Here is a 22107-nt window from a genome sequence, read left to right as displayed (position 1 = left end):
TATTTGTATTGTTGTCATTAAGGATAAAAAGATGGGGTTTGTTCATATTGATTGGATCTATCCCTCTACATCATGTCATCTTGCTTAAGGCGTTACTCCGTTCTTGTTAAGTTAATACACTAGATGCATGCTGCATACCGGTCGACATGTAGGCAGGAGTCAGTCTACTTGCCTCGGACGTGATGCATATATACATGATCATTGCCTTGGATATCGTCATAATTATTCGCTTTTCTATCAATTGCTTAACAGTAATCTGTTTACCCACCATATGCTTTCTTTCGAGACAGAAGCCTCTGTGAAAATATGCCCCCGGGTCTATTTTTATCATATTATTTTTAGATGTACAAAATCAAAAACCCAAAAATACCTTGCAGCAATTTATTTACTTTTATCTTATTTTGCACTTTTACTTATCTTCTATATCCATCTCTATCAGATCTCATCCTTACAAGTAACCGTGAAGTGATTGACAACCCCTTTATCGCGTTGGGTGCAAGTATTTGTTTGTTTGTGTAGGTGTGATTATTGGAGACATATGTGTCCCTCCTACTGGATTGATACCTTGGTTCTTAACTGAGGGAAATACTTATCTCTACTTTTCTGCATCATCCTTTTCTCTTTAAGGCAAAAACCAACGCAAGCTCAAGAATTAGCAACCGAGGGCGGGAGATTGAAGTAGCCATCGCCCGTGACGGTGGAGGAGTTGGTGGCGTTGAGCTGGCCGCGGCCCGCTGCGGGTCCTCGAGGAGGCCCATGAGTAGCTCGACTGCTCGAGCATGGCGGTGACGGGCTCCTCAGCAGGCTCGCACGTGGCGAGCGCTGCAGCCCTGACATTGACGCGGGCCCGACTGCCAGATACGGCGCGCGAGCGTGCCAGATTGGCGGTGTGGGCAACGATAGAAGGAGATGACGGGATAAGATGATTAACTACTAAGACGTTTCCAGCGAGCGACCCACCCGTGATTCCTCACATCGTTCGGGCCTGGCTAGCTGGAAACTGCCAATTCGTCTGTTCCCATCGAGTCAGGCCCAGAGGTGTTTTAAGAACCGTGCCATCCAGGCCCAACAGTACATACGTGTAACCAAACAGCCCAACATCAAAAAGATGTCCATACAGTGCCTGGTTGGACCTAATGCATGCAACCAAACACGTCCTATCTATCTCTCCCATTGTTTTGTTAAATAGGTTGTAGAAGTATTTCTCTTCCTATTTTTCCATGAAAAAGAAATGATTTTGTTTTAGTTGCTAATATTTCATTCCTTAATACTAGCTATTGATAGAAGCACACCCAAGAATTATAGAAATCTTGCATTGATGATTGAGGAAGAGCCGCACTGAGCATGTTTACCGTCCCCGCAAAAAGAAAAAAGCATCACTTGACTCCCGTCCCGTTGCATTGCACTGGTCCATGAGCTAGAGACATTTCTTCTGTTGCAATTCACGGACATGTTTTCTAGCCATAGTCTAAATAGTTAAGTGCTAGCTTAAACACTGAAATCCACTAAACGTTGCAAAGCAACATCAGATGTCCCACCTTCATCAGTACACTTGCTCATCGCATGCCTCAGATCTTTCATTCTTTCCCTGACCTCTTCACCTTCCTTTCCTTCCATCAGTCTTGTGATGGCCGCCTGGACGCCCCCTCTCTTCAGCTGGTTCTCCACCTCCACCCTAACCCCCACCTTCCACACATCACACACATACCTGCTAGTGCCCATCTGATCGCTGGACAACGGTCTGCATATCATCGGCACGCCTTCGGATATGCTCTCCGTCGCCGAGTTCCAGCCGCAGTGCGTGAGAAAAGCGACCACAGACGGATGCTTCAGCACCTCCTGCTGCGGAGCCCAACTGACTACTCTACCTCTGCTACCTATCTTCTCTTGCAGCTCTTCAGGGAGCGCGCTGAGCTCACAGCCGTGCACCAGCCCCGGCCGGACCACCCACACGAACGGGCGCTGGCTGTCGGCCAGGCCCCAGGCCATCTCCAAGAACTCGTCTGTGTCGATGCCCACCAGGCTCCCAAAGCTCACGTAGAGCACAGAGTTTGGCCGTTGTGTGTCCAACCAGTCCAAACAGCTGCGATCTTCTGTCAGTAGGCTGCTATGGACGGATAGAGACGGCGTCATCATGTGCAGAGGGCCGACGGCGAACACCGGGCGGGCGATCTCGCTGCGGATCCTCTCGATCTCCATGCCCTCCATGTCTTCGGATGTGTTGATTATTAGGCCGGATGATTGCCTCACGCCGGCGACGATGTGGGCGAGGAGATCGGCGTACGCGAGGTGTCGAGCCATGTCCATCACGCGATCCAAGTCTCGTACAAGGAAGGGGGGAAGCTCCTCAACTGTAGTGTTGAAATTCGACTCTGTGGACAGGAGAGATAGGGACAATCATTGAGTATATCACAGATCAATTTGAGTACGCAATATTTATTGCTGCTCTAGATCACGGACTAGGCACACACGCACGGACATGGATACGCACATGACTACACGAGCTATGCAATCGAACAACAAACACGTGCACTAGATGATGGATTCATCTCCCGTCTGTTTCTTGAGAGCTGGATCCGACAAACCGCACATGACTGGTTGGCTATTGGGTGGGTACAGTTTCTGAATCCAAAACCTTATCTTCGACCATCCGCTTCATATAACCATGCCATGTTGTATTTTTCTTTTGCCGCGACATGCATGTCAGGTTCCACACTTTAAAATTCAAGTACAGCTTTTTAGACGGATAAAATGCAAGTACTTGTACTGGCTAGATCTAAGTTTTCCATCGAGCACCATGTTACTACTAAGATCATGCTAATGGTAATTCAGATCTAGCTCTCGCAAAACAAACAAACAAAAAGGTAATTCAGATCTAGCAACGCCGGTTAATTGTGTCTTTGTTTTCGGGAATGGACATCTGTAATGTAAAATTGTAAATAGACTGCGGATATCATTCGGTTATAATTTTCTCTTGTTCGACAAACTGAAGAAAACTAGACCTCCAAACTCCAAACAAAGAAGACAACAATGGCAATTTGGTATATACCCTGCGTACCTTGGACGGGCAAATAGCCCTTGTGGCACAGGCTTGGGTACGCCAAGTACACCAGGAACCTGGCGGCGCTGCTGGTCATGAGGGCCAGAGCGGCCACGCCCAGCTCCCTGGCCACGGAGAGCGGCGCGAACCAGTCGACGTCGGCGACCACGAAGGCGACGTGGCCGTCCTCCTCCTCTCTAAGGGCGCCGGCCAGGTAGTCCCGGAACGGCGCCGCACAGTTCTTGTTCAGCGCGAAGACGAACGACGCGATGTCCTCGGACGCGGCGAGCTCCGGCGGTATGCTGTCCGGGATGGTGACCAGGCGGTAGTCCGCAGGGAGCTTCCCGCGGTCCGGCGCGCGGGTCTCCGGGTGGAGGATAGTGACCGCGAGGCCGCGGGAGTGCAGCGCGGCGGCGAGGCGCAGCATGGGGTTGATGTGGCCTTGGTATGGCAGCGGTAAGAGGACCACGCGGCGGCGGCCGCGGTTGGTGCTGCTGGTTGGGGCCATGGTGATTGTGTTGGGCTGTGAGCCTGTGAGTGCGTTGTGTGGAGGAGGAAAGCTTTGCTTCTTTGTCTCGGAGAGAGATGCTGTCCTCTCAAAAATGTCAGAGCTAGTTTGGTTTTTGTACAGAGCTGCACATGGCTGGTGAAATGCCTTTTCAGGCCTGGACGTACTACTAGGATTCTCAATGCTTTTTTGCGTGGTTAGGAAGACCAGGCGTAACACCCGCCAAAAAACAAAAAGAGAAGGAAGACCAGGGCGAAAAGTGTATGGTTCCTTTTACGAGAGCATAGACCCGGAGTACTACAACTGAGCCCCTGCGTCGCCCTTCCTGGCGACACGAGGGAAACCCTAGATCGAGCGCCCGCAACCCTCCTTCTTCCTCCCCCACGGCTCGCCGCCACCGGAGGAGCGGCCGGCGAAGTCCGCGTCGGCTCCAGGGAAGGTGGCGGCGGGTCCCTTTTTCGTTCAACTAGCTAGCAAGGTGCGCGGCGAGAGGCTGCTGCAACGGCGGCGTGGGGCAGGGCCATGGCGGCGCGAAGCCCGCGTGCTCGCTAGGAGGCCCTGGCCGGCGCGCCGTGGCGCGAGATCCGCGCGGCTAGAGGCTCTGTGGCGGCAAGATGGGCGCGGACGGTGCCCCCAGCGCGGATCTGCTGGGTGGCCGCCTTGGGGGCTCCTGGATCTGCGATGGCGCGAGATCCGCGCGGCAAGAGGCGCCAGGAGGTCGCGGTGGGTTCGAGGAGTGTGGAGGCTAGGCGTCAGGGCTGTGAGGGACCCGCAGTTGCCGGAGCTGATCTGGTTTCCGGCAGGCCTGCCGCCAGTTGCTCACCGCCCGACGGCGTCTGGATGGTGGAGGTGGTGCAGGCGGATGTTGGTGGGCTCCTCCCTTCGAGCGTGCTCACGTCCGGCTCCTGGAGCAGGGGCGCCGTCAAGCCTGGTGCATGACAAGTCTCAAGCAAACCAGATCCAACACAGACGTCTGGTCCTTGCGCGCGGCGGTGCGGCCCCGTTGCTTTTGGCTTGGTTTCGCCCTGTTCCGGCGCGCGGCGGCGCGGGTCGGTCTGTTTTGGTCGGGCATTTGTTTTCCTGTTGCGCTGCGGTGCAATCTCTCGCCCAGATCTGCGCATGGAGGCAGAGGACGGCCATAATCGACTTGGTTCACCCAGGTCCTGCGTGCGGCGGTGTGGACTGGTCAGGGTGGCGTGAGCTCGCTGGGATTCTGCCTGCGGCGGTGACAATGTTCGTGTTTGGTAGTGTGTGCTTGGTCTTGCTCTGCCCAGTGGCGCTTGGTTGGTCTCGGATCCTAGATGGCTGGTAGAAGACTCGGCTTCGGATGAAAATCTTGCATTGACTCTGTCGATGCCAACGGTAACGGCATCATTAGATGTCGTCTTCTTCCTTGGAGGTATCGTTGTGGAGGTCGTTGCTCTTCCTACCCCATGGCTGAGGTCTCCGGGCGAAAGCCTAAGATCTGGCTTAGTCAGATCGGGTGATGATGATGTCCTCAACATCATTTCCTCCTTGGAGGTGTCGTCTTGGAGACCTCAATGATGGATTCCGATGGTGTGCATGGTTGCTGGAGGAGCTTGGGTTTGTGGTGGTGCCGGCAGGATCTTTTTCGATTCTTTTCTTCTTGCACTAGCCCTTTTGCTGTGCTTTCCTCCTTTGGAGGGGCTCTTGTAACACCTTCTTCTGATCAATGAATTTGGTAGATCAACTACCAACATTCAAAAAAAAGAGAGCATAGACCCGCATAACGTCGACCCGCATAACGTGTTTGCAGTTCGCGAAAAAATGACTTTGCGGGTCGACGCGGGCGAAGGTAGAGCCAAACCTCGTAAACGGATCTGGAAAAAAAGATATTCACAGTAGATGCTCTTTTATGGGTCGGCTACACAGAGTTTGTTCAAGCGCCGCCGCTTGGACCCGCAAACCAAAAACCCTCAATTGAGCGAATTTCACGGCAATTCTGATAAATGAGTTCAAAATCAAACAATAAAACATAGTAGGGGCACAAATAAAATCATAGTTTTGTAGGAGAAACGCAAAACGACTTGCAAACGACCACGTCCGTCACTCTTCACTCCGCACCACCTCCATCGAGGTCATTGCCGCCCCCGAATCCACCGCCGGCACCGAAATCACCGGCGGGCGCGCTGAATGCATCGGCGATGTTGGTTCCTAATCCTGATGAGAAACCATCGCCTGCACTGTAACACGCATCGGCCAAAGCAAGCATGCGCCTCTTCAAGATGTCTCTCCTTGCCATACCATGCCATTCTTTGGTGAGGTCGTCCATGTCATTGCGGTCCATTGTCATGATCCTATTTTGTTCCACAAGAAGCTTGGACATGGCTTTATTCTCGACGGCACGTGCTCTTCTCTCCTCAATGGCCGCCTTGCGCGACCCCTCGTCCTTGAACAATTGCCACTTCTCTTGCTTCTCTCGGGCCTTCTTCTCAGCCAACTCTTTCTTTGCCTCCAAGGTATTCGCTAACATCAACTCATTTGATTGCACCATGGCATCTATTTTATCCCGCAAGCTCGATGCCTCGTGTTCCCTCTTGATCTTCTCCTTTGTCTTCTTGTCACCATCGGGCTTGTTCAAGTTTCTTGGGCCATCACCATCCTCATCTTCATACATGTTCGTAAGTACACCTCTCTTCGGTGGGGATTCCTTGTCAATCAACTTCCACTTCTCGCACTCTTTGAGCATATCCCAAAAATGCTCTAGCTTAAAAAAAATTGCCTTTAGATGCTTACGTATCTTTGTCGGTGTTGGGGATCGTAGCAGAAATTAAAAAAAATTCTATGCATCACCAAGATCAATCTATGGAGTATTCTAGCAACGAGGGGAATAGGAGTGCATCTACATACCCTTGTAGATCGCGAGCGGAAGCGTTCAAGTGAACAGGGATGATGGAGTCGTAATCGCCGTGATCCAAATCACCGATGACCAAGTGCAGAACGGACAGCACCTCCGCGTTCAACACATGTACGGTTGGGAAGACATCTCCTCCTTCTTGATCTAGCAAGGGGAAGGAGAGGTTGATGAAGATCCAGCAGCACGACGGCGTGGTGGTGGATGCAGCAGGATCCCGGCAGGGCTTCGCCAAGCACAAGCGGGGAGGAGAGGTGTTACGGAGGGAGAGGGAGGCGCCAAGAGCAAGGTGCGGCTGCCCTCCCTCCCTTCCACTATATATAGGGGCTAGGGGGGCGCATGCCCCCTTGGAGATCCCATCTAAAGGGGGGGGGGCTGGGGGAAATGGCCCCCTTAGGGTTTCCAACCAGGGGGGCGCATGCCCCCTCGGGGGGCAACGGCCCCCTAGGGTTTCCAACCCTAGGCTACTTGGGCCCTTGGGTGGGGCGCACCAGCCCATCAGGGGCTGGTTCCCACGCCACTTCAGCCCATGGGGCCCTCCAGGATAGGTGGCCCCATCCGGTGGACCCCCGGGACCCTTCCAGTGGTCCCGGTACAATACCGGTAACCCCTGAAACCTTCCCGCTGGTCGAAACTGGACTTCCTATATATAAATCTTTACCTCTGGACCATTCCGGAACTCCTCGTGACGTCCGGGATCTCATCCGGGACTCCGAACAACTTTCGGGTTACTGCATACTGATATCTCTACAACCCTAGCGTCACCGAACCTTAAGTGTGTAGACCCTATGGGTTCGGGAGACACGCAGACATGACCGAGACGCCTCTCCAGTCAATAACCAACAACGGGATCTGGATACCCATGTTGGCTCCCATATGCTCCTCGATGATCTCATCGGATGAACCACGATGTCGAGGACTTAATCAATCTCGTATTCAATTCCCTTTGTCAATCGGTACGTTACTTGCCCGAGACTCGATTGTCGGTATCCCAATACCTTGTTCAATCTCGTTACCGGCAAGTCACTTTACTCGTACCGTAATGCATGATCCCGTGACCAACCCCTTGGTCACATTGAGCTCATTATGATGATGCATTACCGAGTGGGCCCAGAGATACCTCTCCGTCATACGGAGTGACAAATCCCAGTCTCGATTTGTGCCAACCCAACAGACACTTTCGGAGATACCTGTAATGTACCTTTATAGTCACCCAGTTACGTTGTGACGTTTGGCACATCCAAGGCATTCCTACGGTATCCGGGAGTTGCACAATCTCATGGTCTAAGGAAATGATACTTGACATTCAGAAAAGCTACAGCAAACGAACTACATGATCTTTGAGCTAAGCTTAGGATTGGGTCTTGTCCATCACATCATTCTCCTAATGTTGTGATCCCGTTATCAATGACATCCAATGTCCATAGTCAGGAAACCATGACTATATTTTGATCAACGAGCTATTCAACTAGAGGCTCACTAGGGACGTGTTGTGGTCTATGTATTCACACATGTATTACGATTTCCGGATAACACAATTATAGCATGAACAATAGACAATTATCATGAACAAAGAAATATAATAGTAACCATTTTATTATTGCCTCTAGGGCATATTTCCAACAGTCTCCCACTTGCACTAGAGTCAATATTCTAGTTACATTGTGATGAATCGAACACCCATGCAGTTCTGGTGTTGATCATGTTTTGCTCTAGGGAGAGGTTTAGTCAACGGATCTGCTACATTCAGGTCCGTATGTACTTTACAAATCTCTATGTCTCCACTTTGAACACTTTCACGAATGGAGTTGAAGCGATGCTTGATATGCCTGGTCTTCCTGTGAAACCTGGGCTCCTTGGCAAGGGCAATAGCTCCAGTGTTGTCACAGAAGAGAGTCATCGGGCCCGACGCATTGGGTATGACTCCTAGGTCGGTAATGAACTCCTTCACCCAGACTACTTCTTGTGCTGCCTCCGAGGCTGCCATGTACTCCGCTTCACATGTAGATCCCACCACAACGCTTTGCTTGCAACTGCACCAGCTTACTGCCCCACCATTCAAAATATACACGTATCCGGTTTGTGACTTAGAGTCATCCAGATCTGTGTCGAAGCTAGCATCGACGTAACCCTTTACGACGAGCTCTTCGTCACCTCCATAAACGAGAAACATTTCCTTAGTCCTTTTTAGGTACTTCAGGATATTCTTGACCGCTGTCCAGTGTTCCATGCCGGGATTACTTTGGTACCTTCCTACCAAACTTACGGCAAGGATTACATCAGGTCTGGTACACAGCATAGCATAGATGATAGACCCTATGGCCGAGGCATAGGGGACGACACTCATCTTTTCTCTATCTTCTGCCGTGGTCGGGCATTGAGCCATGCTCAATCTCGTACCTTGCAATACAGGCAAGAACCCCTTCTTTGACTGATCCATTTTGAACTTCTTCAATATCTTGTCAAGGTACGTACTCTGTGAAAGACCAATGAGGCGTCTCGATCTATCTCTATAGATCTTGATGCCTAATATATAAGCAGCTTCTCCAAGGTCCTTCATTGAAAAACACTTGTTCAAGTAGGCCTTTATGCTTTCCAAGAATTCTATATCATTTCCCATCAACAGTATGTCATCCACATACAATATGAGAAATGCTACAGAGCTCCCACTCACTTTCTTGTAAATGCAGGCTTCTCCATAAGTCTGCATAAACCCAAACGCTTTGATCATCTCATCAAAGCGAATGTTCCAACTCCGAGATGCTTGCACCAGCCCATAAATCGAGCGTTGGAGCTTGCACACCTTGTCAGCATTCTTAGGATCGACAAAACCTTCCGGCTGCATCATATACAATTCTTCCTTAAGGAAACCATTAAGGAATGCCGTTTTGACGTCCATTTGCCATATCTCATAATCATAGAATGCGGCAATTGCTAACATGATTCGGACGGACTTCAGCTTCGCTACGGGTGAGAAACTCTCATCGTAGTCAACCCCTTGAACTTGTCGATAACCCTTAGCAACAAGCCGAGCTTTATAGATGGTCACATTAGCATAAGCGTCTGTCTTGTTTTTAAAGATCCATTTATTTTCTATGGCTCGCCGATCAACGGGCAAATCAGTCAAAGTCCATACTTCGTTTTCATACATGGATCCTATCTCGGATTTCATGGCTTCCAGCCATTTGTCGAAATCCGGACCCGCCACCGCTTCTTCATAGTTCGAAGGTTCACCATTGTCTAACAACATGATTTCCAAGACAGGGTTGCCGTACCACTCTGGTGCGGAACGTGTCCTTGTGGACCTAGGAAGTTCAGTAGCAACTTGATCTGAAGTTTCATGATCATCATCAACAACTTCCTCTCTAGTCGGTGCAGGCACCTGAGGAACATTTTCTTGAGCTGCGCCACTTACCGGTTCAAGAGGTAATACTTCATCAAGTTCTACCTTCCTCCCACTTATTTCTTTCGAGAGAAACTCTTTCTCTAGAAAGGACCCATTCTTGGCAACAAAGATCTTGCCTTCGGATCTGAGGTAGAAGGTATACCCAACAGTTTCTTTAGGGTATCATATGAAGACGCATTTTTCCGACTTGGGTTCGAGCTTTTCAGGTTGAAGTTTCTTGACATAAGCATCGCATCCCCAAACTTTTAGAAACGACAGCTTAGGTTTCTTCCCAAACCATAATTCATACAGTGTCGTCTCAACGGATTTCGACGGAGCCCTATTTAAAGTGAATGCGGCAGTCTCTAAAGCATAGCCCCAAAATGATAGCGGTAAATCGGTAAGAGACATCACAGATCGCACCATATCTAATAAAGTGCGATTACGACGTTCGGACACACCATTACACTGAGGTGTTCCAGGCGGCGTTAGTTGTGAAACTATTCCACATTTTCTTAAGTGTGTGCCAAATTCGTGACTCAAGTATTCTCCCCCACAATCTGATCGCAAGGACTTGATTTTCCTATCACGTTGATTCTCAACCTCACTCTGAAATTCCTTGAACTTTTCAAAGGTCTCAGACTTGTGTTTCATTAAGTAGACATATCCATATCTACTTAAGTCATCAGTGAGGGTGAGAACATAACGATAGCCACCGCGAGCCTCAACGCTCATTGGACCACACACATCAGTATGTATGATTTCTAATAAGTTGGTTGCTCGCTCCATTGTTCCTGAGAACGGAGTCTTGGTCATTTTACCCATGAGGCATGGTTCGCACGTGTCAAATGATTCGAAATCAAGAGACTCTAAAAGTCCATCTGCATGGAGCTTCTTCATGCGTTTGACACCTATGTGACCAAGGCGGCAGTGCCACAAGTATGTGGGACTATCATTATCAACCTTACATCTTTTGGTATTCACACTATGAACATGTGTAGCATTACACTCGAGATTAATTAAGAATAAATCATTCATCATCGGAGCGTGACCATAAAACATATCTCTCATATAAATAGAACAACCATTATTCTCGGATTTAAATGAGTAGCCATCTCGTATTAAACGAGATCTTGATACAATGTTCATGCTCAAAGCTGGCACTAAATAACAATTATTGAGGTTTAAAACTAATCCCGTAGGTAAATGTAGAGGTAGCGTGCCGACGACGATCACATCAACCTTGGAACCATTCCCGACGCGCATCAACACCTTATCCTTCGCCAGTCTCGGCTTATTCCGCAGCTCCTACTTTGAGTTATAAATGTGAGCAACCGCACCAGTATCAAATACCCAGGAGCTACTACAAGTACTGGTAAGGTACACATCAATTACATGTATATCACATATACCTTTACTGTTCCTGGCCTTCTTATCCGCTAAGTATTTGGGGCAGTTCCGCTTCCAGTGACCACTTCCCTTGCAATAAAAACACTCAGTCTCAGGCTTGGGTCCATTCTTTGGCTTCTTCCCGGCAGCTTGCTTACCGGGCGTGGCAACTCCCTTGTCGTCCTTCTTGAAGTTCTTCTTACCCTTGCCTTTCTTGAACTTAGTGGTTTTATTCACCATCAACACTTGATGTTCCTTTTTGACTTCTACCTCTGCTGATTTCAGCATTGCAAATACTTCAGGAATGGTCTTTTTCATCCCCTGCATATTGAAGTTCATCACAAAGCTCTGGTAGCTCAATGGAAGCGACTGAAGGATTCTGTCAATGACCACGTCATCCGAGAGATTAACTCCCAGCTGAGTCAAGCGGTTATGCAACCCAGACATTTTGAGTATGTGCTCACTGACAGAACTATTTTCCTCCATCTTACAGTTGAAGAACTTGTCGGAGACTTCATATCTCTCGACCCGGGCATGAGCTTGAAAAACCATTTTCAGCTCTTCGAACATCTCATATGCTCCGTGTCTCTCAAAACGCTTTTGGAGCCCCGGTTCTAAGCTATAAACTATGCCGCACTGAACGAGGGAGTAATCATCAGCACGTGTCTACCAAGCGTACATAATGTCTTGGTTCTGTGGGACGGGTGCGTCACCTAGCGGTGCTTCTAGGACATAATCTTTCTTGGCAGCTATGAGGATGATCCTCAGGTTCCGGACCCAGTCCATATAGTTGCTGCCATCGTCTTTCAGCTTGGTTTTCTCTAGGAACGCGTTGAAGTTGAGGACAACGTTGGCCATTTGATCTACAAGACATATTGTAAAGATTTTAGACTAAGTTCATGATAATTAAGTTCATCTAATTAAATTATTAAATGAACTCCCACTCAGATAGACATCCCTCCAGTCATCTAAGTATAACATGATCCGAGTTAACTAGGCCGTGTCCGATCATCACGTGAGACAGACTAGTCAACATCGGTGAACATCTTCATGTTGATCGTATCTTCTATACGACTCATGCTCGACCTTTCGGTCTTCTGTGTTCCGAGGCCATGTCTGTACATGCTAGGCTCGTCAAGTCAACCTAAGTGTATTGCGTGTGTAAATCCGTCTTACACCCGTTGTATTCGAACGTTAGAATCTATCACACCCGATCATCACGTGGTGCTTCGAAACAACGAACCTTCGCAACGGTGCACAGTTAGGGGGAACACTTTCTTGAAATTATTACGAGGGATCATCTTATTTAAGCTACCGTCGTTCTAAGCAAATAAGATGTAAAACATGATAAACATCACATGCAATCAAATAGTGACATGATATGGCCAATATCATTTGCTCCTTTGATCTCCATCTTCGGGGCTCCATGATCATCGTTGTCACCGGCATGACACCATGATCTCCATCATCGTGTCTTCTTGAAGTTGTCTCGTCATCTATTACTTCTACTACTATGGCTAACGCTTTAGCAATAAAGTAAAGTAATTACATGACGTTTATGTTGACACGCAGGTCATAAATAAATAAAGACAACTCCTATGGCTCCTGCCGGTTGTCATACTCATCGACATGCAAGTCGTGATTCCTATTACAAGAACATGATCAATCTCATACATCACATATATCATTCATCATTCATCACAACCTTTGGCCATATCACATCACAAAACACTTGCTGCAAAAACAAGTTAGACGTCCTCTAATTGTTGTTGCAAGTTTTTACGTGGATGCTATAGGTTTCTAGCAAGAACGTTTCTTACCTACGCCAAAACCACAACGTGAATTGCCAATTTCTATTTACCCTTCATAAGGACCCTGTTCATCGAATCCGATCCGACTAAAGTGGGAGAGACAGACACCCGCCAGCCACCTTATGCAACTAGTGCATGTCAGTCGGTGGAACCGGTCTCATGTAAGCGTACGTGTAAGGTTGGTCTGGGCCGCTTCATCCCACGATGCCGCCGAATCAAGATAAGACTAGTAACGGCAAGCAAATTGACAATATCGACGCCCACAACTACTTTGCGTTCTACTCGTGCATAGTAACTACGCATAGACCTAGCTCATGATGCCACTGTTGGGGATCGTAGCAGAAATTAAAAAAAATTCTACGCATCACCAAGATCAATATATGGAGTATTCTAGAAACGAGGGGAATAGGAGTGCATCTACATACCCTTGTAGATCGCGAGCGGAAGCGTTCAAGTGAACGGGGATGATGGAGTCGTACTCGCCGTGATCCAAATCACCGATGACCAAGTGCCGAACAGACAGCACCTCCGCGTTCAACACACATATGGTTGGGAAGACGTCTCCTCCTTCTTGATCCAGCAAGGGGGAAGGAGAGGTTGATGAATATCCAGCAGCACGACGGCGTGGTGGTGGATGCAGCAGGATCCCGGCAGGGCTTCGCCAAGCACAAGCGGGAAGGAGAGGTGTTACGGAGGGAGAGGGAGGCGCCAAGAGCAAGGTGCGGCTGCCCTCCCCCCTTCCACTATATATAGGGGCTAGGGGGGCGCATGCCCCCTTGGAGATCCCATCTAAAAGGGGGGGGGCGGCCCCTGGGGGCAACGGCCCCCTTAGGGTTTCCAACCAGGGGGGCGCATGCCCCCTCGGGGGGCAACGGCCCCCTAGGGTTTCCAACCCTAGGCGCCTTGGGCCCTTGGGTGGGGCGCACCAGCCCATCAGGGGCTGGTTCCCATGCCACTTCAGCCCATGGGGCCCTCCGGGATAGGTGACCCCATCCGGTGGACCCTCGGGACCCTTCCGGTGGTCCCAGTACAATACCGGTAACCCCCGAAACCTTCCCGCTGTCCGAAACTGGACTTCCTAGATATAAATTATTACCTCCGGACCATTCCGGAACTCCTCGTGACGTCCGGGATCTCATCTGGGACTCCGAACAACTTTCGGGTTACTACATACTAATATCTCTACAACCCTAGCGTCACCGAACCTTAAGTGTGTAGACCCTACGGGTTCGGGAGACACGCAGACATGACCGAGACGCCTCTCCAGTCAATAACCAACAACGGGATCTGGATACCCATGTTGGCTCCCACATGCTCCTCGATGATCTCATCGGATGAACCACGATGTCGAGGACTTAATCAATCTCGTATTCAATTCCCTTTGTCAATCGGTATGTTACTTGCCCGAGACTCGATCGTCGATATCCCAATACCTTGTTCAATCTCGTTACCGGCAAGTTACTTTACTCGTACCGTAATGCATGATCCCGTGACCAACCCCTTGGTCACATTGAGCTCATTATGATGATGCATTACCGAGTGGGCCCAGAGATACCTCTCCGTCATACGGAGTGACAAATCCCAGTCTCGATTCGTGCCAACCCAACAGACACTTTCGGAGATACCTGTAATGTACCTTTATAGTCACCCAGTTACGTTGTGACGTTTGGCACACCCAAGGCATTCCTACGGTATCCGGGAGTTGCACAATCTCATGGTCTAAGGAAATGATACTTGACATTCAGAAAAGCTACAGCAAACGAACTACACGATCTTTGAGCTAAGCTTAGGATTGGTTCTTGTCCATCACATCATTCTCCTAATGATGTGATCCCGTTATCAATGACATCCAATGTCCATAGTCAGGAAACCATGACTATCTTTTGATCAACGAGCTAGTCAACTAGAGGCTCACTAGGGACGTGTTGTGGTCTATGTATTCACACATGTATTACGATTTCCGGATAACACAATTATAGCATGAACAATAGACAATTGTCATGAACAAAGAAATATAATAATAACCATTTTATTATTGCCTCTAGGGCATATTTCCAATAGTCGGGCTATTTTGTCCTACACAATTTAAATAAAGTCAAATGATGCAATCATTTCATATGATGCAATATGATGTGCACAACTTGGGACGTGAAAACGAACTCACATAGTTGGATTCCATAGTTCCACTTGGAGGTGCATTGCGTACATGTTCCAAACAAGCTACCCAACGGCTGCAAATTGGCTTGATCACGTCCGAACACCCTTGGAACGGTCGAAATGTCCGTGGTGTCCTATTGGGATGCTTGGCCATCATGCAGAAGTATTGATCTTTGATTCTTTGCCAATATATCTTAGAGGTTTGAGATGTACCCGTGCAAGCATCAAGAGAGACCACACTCTAAGCCTTGATCAAGATTTGATCTTCCAAGATCATGTAGTTCTTCGACCTCATGTTTTTTTTGCTTGCACTTCGTCATACAACACCTCATCTACCTCCTCCACTCCATCTTCACCACCGTGATCATCCACGCTACCCTCTGCTTCATTGTAATCGAAATCATCGAACGGGCCCTATCAATGTAGACGGCGTTGGTGTCCAACAAGTTCACGAACTCGGCTGTGGCATTGTTTGAACCACCGCTACATTGAGCGGCATCAAGTCAAGAACAACCACAAATGCCGAAAAACCGAAGCAAGAACAAGAGACCGAAGATGCAAACCTTTCGGCCATTTCATCGAACACCTTGCTTGCGGTGGTAGCAGCGCCGTTGAGCGGCATCGCCGGGGAACATCTCGCCGGGGCGGGGGGAGTGGACGAAGGCGTCGACCTTTTGGTAGCAATCTTCTTTCGCTTCATGATCGAAACCTTTGTCAACTTCTCCGCCGGCGTCCGGGCAGATCGCGCAGCGGCGGCACCCGGCGCACGTGCCTTTCCGGCGGGGCTAGCCGGATTGCCGCCCTTCACGAGAACATTGCCCTGCCGCTAGCGGGCAGGCGCGTTGGGGCCTTGCGCGACGGCGGGGGCGACATGGCCAGCGACGAGATCCGTCGGAGGGGATTGCGCATGCGCGACCTCCACGGGGCCGAGGGACTGCTGGAAGGCTTCCATGACGGCGAGGTACATCGGGGAAGATGGACCAGAGCGCGCGGAGGCGGAGCAACGGTGGCCAAGGAGGGGGGAAGCGGGAACGGCCACGCAGAAATTTCTCTCGCGCCAAATCTTGCCGCGGATAGGGGCGAGCTCGGGTCGGCCTCCCACCCCATGAATCTAAAGATTGAGGGCGAACTTTTGCCGCGCCCCGCAAATATTTTTACAGGTCGAACGCATTTGCGAGGTCTATTCGGACGGGATTTTTCGCGCCGACCCACATTTTGACGGTTATTTTGCGGGTCGGGGCTTTTTATGGGGTCTGCTAGAGATGCTTTGAGCGTGCCTATGTGTCGCTTGTAGCGAAACCATTGGGCAGCCTCAACGAGCGTGAGTCTGGTCCGGCGCACTGTGCAAAGGCCACAAACTCATTTATCTTTGGGCGATGATAGGCGCCGGTGCGCCGACCGAAATTTGGGCTGGTCTCCTTCGAAGGGTCATGCTTGAGAGGTGATGGAAGAGGTGGAGCTCATCCATGACTGCTGAGCGCAGGAGGTAGGTGGGGATGGAGCCGAGGAGAAAGGGGGCTAGGCGAATGGAATCAAAGACGCGTGAAAGGATAAGATGAAAAGAGGAATTGGGAGAAAACAAGGCTGGGCGGTGGGGGTGGGTCTAGTTACGCATGTGGCTGGCGCTGCCCCAGCGACCGACCGACGCAATGGTTCGGTCGGCTCGCCGTTCCTAAACGTTTACCTTTTTATTTTTTATTTTTTCTCTATGTTTTTTGTTGTTGTCTTTTGCTTTCTTTTTTTACTTTGGTTTATACTTTCAAATATTCTAAATATATACATTACGGACAACTCTTTGCATAAAAGAATTGAAAAATATTAATCAAGTATCTGAAAAAATGTTAAATGTGTATAGAAGAAATGTTTCTCATGTATATGAAATTATATAATTTGTATGATAAAAGTTGATCATGTATTTAAAAAATATTAATTATTCATTTTAAAAATGTTAATCAAGCATTTGAAACATGATAAATATGTATGAAATTTGTTTTCTGATGTATACAAAATATATACAATGTGTATGAGTGTTTTATGATGTATTTAAAAAAATAAAGCATTCAAAAAATGTTAATAAACTTTCTGAAAATTTTTACTCAAGTATTTGAAAAGTTAAATGTGTATAGAATTTGTTTTCTTATGTATAAAAAATATACAATCGGTATGAAAATATTGAAAAATGTTAGTCAACCATTTGATTTTTTTAAAATGTGTATAGAAAAATGTTTCTCATGTATACAAAAATATATACAATATGTATGTAAAAACTTGATCATCTATTTATAAAATGTTAATCAAGTGGTGTAAAATGTTAATCAAATATTTGGCAAATGCTAATAGAGCATTTGAAATATGTGAAAATGTGTATACAAAAAACATTTCTCATTTATATAAGAAAACCAATGAAAACAGACAAAGAAACAAACAAAATAAAAGAGTGGAAAACCAAATAAAAAATAAAGGAAAAACAAAGTAAAAATGAGAGAAAAACCCTAGAAAATGGTAAAAACAGAGAAAAAGAAAAGTAAAACCAATGAAACTGAGAAAGAAATGAAGAAAACCAGTGAAGAAAGAAAAAATAGGAAAACTAGTGAAGAAACAAAAAAAGGACAAAAAGAAACCGGGCAAAACCTAACAAATCCAACGAACTCGACCAAAACAAGCGAACGAGGAAAAATATACGAAAATGGGCTAGCCCAATACCTATAAGTGGGGGGTAAATTCCAGTGAGGCATATGTTAGTTTTGCTATAAGCAAGATATAACATTTGCCCCATGATTTAGGGCAAGTATTTGGTTTTTTATTTTTTGAGAGAAAAGTGTTTGTTTCCTAGACCGGTCTGCATTAGGTTTAAAATTTCAGCCCATGACCCATCTATCAAGAACTAAGGCATCTGATTATTGTCCGATAAAAAGCGGACTTAGTCCTACGATAAAATGGTAGATATGTTATTCGAGAAGAATCATGATGAGGCCAAGCGTCGGCTTCCTGCTGAGGTCATGTTTAACCTCATTTTTTTGTAAACTTGGCAACAAGAGCTATATGTGCGAGTGTAATGCTTCTCAGTTGGGAGTTGTAGAATGTTTATCTATTAGAGTAAAAAAAATCTTGTAGGCCATCAACAAAGTCAGAATTGCATTCAGATTGTTTAGATAATATGTGTCTTCCAAATCTTCAGTATTCATATATTTTATAAAAATGCCTATTTTCTCATTATTTTTATTTATGTTTATGTTGTGACATGCACCTTTGCCAGGTGCTTTTTGAATCAAAAAACATATATCCATCAATCACCCTAATTCAAACTCATACACTTGAAACCCAAACTTGAACCAACTACAAGTCCATTAGAGTAATGATTCCTCTCTTATACACACAACTTTTTTAAAAATAATGGAGATAATCAAAAACTGCAAGAAAGCACAATACTTCAAAACATTGCAAACATGTGTATACAAATCATGTCACATCCCTAAAAATTATAAGAGCCAAAATAGATGGGCGTGACAACGCACACCATCAATGGTCTAGTTGATTGAGTGATTGCCTCCCATTGATGAAGATGAACTGTATGCACATGCACATCTATACCTACTCCTTGGTTTCTTTCGAGTTCGTGAAGATTTCACCAATAGTAGTAATTAGGAAGGATCCAGTGTTAATTATTCCTAATTAATCTTCTATATCTAAATAGCTAGCCCCCATTAACATATTTCTCTCAACATGCAAGCATACCACCTCATCACTCAACATGCATGAAAAAAGGCTCACCTCAACATGCAACTATGCATAATAAAAATCCACCTCAACATGCAAACATGCATGCATGGAAAATTCCGTTATTGTGCTATTAGCATTTAATTCTTATATATAAGTTCAAAAACTACTATTTCAAAGATCCATTTTTCATATAACCAAAACCTCATTGAAATATTGCAAAACATTCCGCAACAACGTGCGGGAAATCATCTAGTTTACCTAAATGATAACGCCCACACATGTGGGCTGGGACCACTTCGTCCGAACGCCCTCTCTACCATTAGATGCGCTGCATCAATCTTAAAGCAGGGCGCACAGCCACGTCAGCAATAGCGATCGTGCGGATTGTTCGGGTCCTCGCCCGAACGTTGTCCTCTGTCCACTCCTCGCTCGCTCACTCGCATCCTTCTCGTTGACCCACCCCCACACAAAGCGAGTGAGCAGAAAGAGAGAGAGGATCCCGATGATTGAGAGAGAAGATTCCGGCTCCGTGAAGTAGTTGGCGTCCTCGCCGGCGACCGCGATGGAACAATTCCCATTCACCCCCTCCCCAGCGGCTCCCTTCCCCAACACTCCTCACTGTCTTCTCCCCCTTTTCATCGCCGGATATGAAGACGGGTTGCCGGCGTCGCCGAGGTTGGCGGGTGAGGTCGGGTCTCGTTGTCTCCGCATCGAGCGCGCGCACCTCCGCCTCAATTTGGCACTGCGTCGTGGACGAGGAGCCGACAAAGCAGGGATGATTCTGGCAAGGCAGGCCACAGGCGCCGCCGGCACCATCCCTTGCGACCAAGCGACGGCGAGGGTGCCAATGCCCTCCAACCAGCCCCCGCATCCAGCACGGGGTCGGCAGCGGCGGGGCTGGCGCAACGTGCATACACGACAATGTGGAGACGCACGGTGGATTGCTCGAGGGCGTGGAAGCGCACGGCGTGCCCGACATCATAACCTCCCCCGCGCAGCCGTTCCCATGGCCGGTGGCAGCGGAGCCGAGGCGGGCCACTGCAGAGAGGAGTTCCATCGACGAAAGGATGGCGTCGCGAGTGTGAGGCGGGCATGCGTAGTGGAGGCGGGCTCGCCACCGATGCTCTCCTCTAGTTCCTGCCATCGTCCTTCTTCACTGGACTCCTCCGTGCTCACCAGCATGTCCCCAAGGTGAGCTACGTCTTACCCCTACTTCCTTCCATCAATATTGATAACGAAGGCGTTGTGCCCGTTGAATTTGTGGCTGGTGAACGTGCCTTGAGTTGTCAGATTTCGACTGTCAGAGTACTTGTGTTGTTTTTCGGCATCATGCAGTTTGTGTTGTGAGCCACATTGTAATTGACTTACCTAAACCTTCATTATACCTTACCATGTTTTAGCATTCAGAAGATTCGTTTGTTTTATAAATGAACAACCTGTGCCAAGGTGCCCATTTTTTAGTGCGATGATCATTGTCAATTGATGATCAATATTTTCTTTTCATTTTTCAATATGATGTTTTGTGATAGTTTTTGATATCAATCCTCCCATGTTCAATCCATAGTTGCCACGGTAATTTTCAATCCGTCTTTTTCATGTTTTTAATATTGGATGGGACATACTAGTTGCCATGGCAATTCAAATCTTCACGGAGAGGATTATACCGTCGTCCGTGTCATGTGTTTTTTTTTGCCATGTGTTTATGTGTTTTTCTTGTGCATTGTGATCTCATGAAGTCCATCACATTCATGTTTTCCGAACATGGAAAATTTCAACTTTCCTTTGTAATGCTCTCATGGTAGGTTCTTCAAATTTTGTTGTTGTTATATTTGTCATGGCAATTCTATCTTTGTTGACATGGCAAATATAACTACCACATCCATGGCAGATTCTACACTTTTTCATTGCCATGGCAATATATAGTTTTCACTTGCCATGGTAAATTAAGTACCTACATTGCCATGTCAGATTTACTTGTTAAATTCTGGAAAATTCTAAAACACTGCAAACTTCTCCAGATCCCACGTGGGAAGGGGGCTGCGGTGACTAGGTCATCAAGGCACCGATGCAAGGGGAGGCGATAGCCGCGGCGCGGACGACAGAGCAGGCGACAACGTCTCCGTCATGGGGGTGGGCCGGCAGGCGGAGGTCACCACCGCTATCTTTGGGCGTGGCGGCCTCGAGACGGCGGGGCGCTTCCAGATGCGACGGGTGCAAATGGGCCCGGCCATGGGCGCGCAGGTGTCTGCCGTGAGTTTTGCATCCTCCTCGCCGGCGGCCACTTCCAGATGCGGCGGGTGCTGATGCGCCCGGCCAGTGGCAACTGGTGGTCGAGCTGCACGCTCAAGGCGAGCTCCCGTGGCTCGTGGCGCTGCTGTGCGCCGCCGTCTAGCGTAGCACGCGCCCAAGCTGGAGCGATTCTTATGCGTCACTTTTCTACGGCGAGCTCCACCATTGCATGTATGGGCCAGCACATACAGTACGTTTGTCATCTCTCCTATGACTTTTCTAGTATGCCTCTACCATTTTTGCTTGATGGTTGTGCAGCATGTTGAGGAATATGATGATTTTTGCTCTTAATTTTTGAAGAGGCAAGTTAGTTCAGGTGACACATTTACCCTCACCCCGATGGTATAGTTGCCATGGCAAATTTACCTTTGAGCTAACTAGAGTGTTTGTCATGTGAAAAAAAAGTTACAGACTTGCCATGGCTAACTAGAGTGTTGGTCATGGAAAAAAATAACAGATTTGCCATGACATAAATTTAGAACAAATTGCCATGGAAAAATGTTTAACAAATTTGCCACGGATAAAAATAGCACAAATAAATGATGGAAAATATTGCGATGGAAAATACACATGCAAATTTGCCGTGTTATTTTTATTAAAATGCCAAACTTTTTAGTTTTGAGTTGCCATGGCAACTCAACTTTTTAGATTTGCCATGATATGTTGCCACAGAACTAACAAAAGGGTTGTGTTTGCCATGTAAATAGGATGTGTTGCCATGTTTTCCTTTGCAACATGGCAATTTGAGTTCTATGAGAGCATGGCAAATGTAGTTTAATATGTTGCCATGTTCATGGCGACTTCTGTGTTGTTTCACATACACGGAAACTTAATACCAAAGAAGATGTCAAGTCTTGTTTAAACGCCATGGCAAGTTTGAACATGCTTTTTGGCATCGCAATTTTTGGTCATTTTTTGTATAATTTCACATTC

At 47.6% G+C, this 22107-nt stretch overlaps 1 protein-coding gene across 2 annotated transcripts; it reads right to left on the bottom strand.

The window, feature by feature from the left end:
• Positions 1–1299: 1299 nt before the first annotated feature.
• LOC123149340 (DIMBOA UDP-glucosyltransferase BX8) lies at positions 1300–3650 on the bottom strand. 2 transcript variants are annotated; one of them, XM_044568981.1, is made up of 2 exons: positions 3050–3650; positions 1300–2372 (listed from the first exon to the last, which is right to left on the bottom strand). In XM_044568981.1, the coding sequence occupies exons 1-2, from the start codon at positions 3546–3548 to the stop codon at positions 1489–1491; spliced, it is 1383 nt and encodes a 460-aa protein (XP_044424916.1). In that variant the 5' UTR covers positions 3549–3650; the 3' UTR covers positions 1300–1488. The 2 variants fall into 2 exon arrangements, with proteins under 2 accessions (XP_044424916.1, XP_044424917.1); XM_044568982.1 differs by having other exon boundaries at positions 3059–3648.
• Positions 3651–22107: the final 18457 nt, after the last annotated feature.

The sequence above is a fragment of the Triticum aestivum genome, chromosome 7A, assembly GCF_018294505.1.
Source record: "Triticum aestivum cultivar Chinese Spring chromosome 7A, IWGSC CS RefSeq v2.1, whole genome shotgun sequence".
Lineage (NCBI taxonomy): Eukaryota > Viridiplantae > Streptophyta > Magnoliopsida > Poales > Poaceae > Triticum > Triticum aestivum.
Note: the sequence above shows the minus strand (reverse complement) of the source record. Positions and strands in the feature narration are given on the sequence as shown.

Bases quoted from the DNA above. Each gene is read 5' to 3' on its own strand.
- LOC123149340 (XM_044568981.1), bottom strand. From the start codon at position 3,548: ATGGCCCCAACCAGCAGCACCAACCGCGGCCGCCGCCGCGTGGTCCTC. The intron at 2,373-3,049 runs GTATATACCAAA...TCCTGTCCACAG, and splicing joins GCCCGTCCAAGGTACGCAGG to AGTCGAATTTCAACACTACA.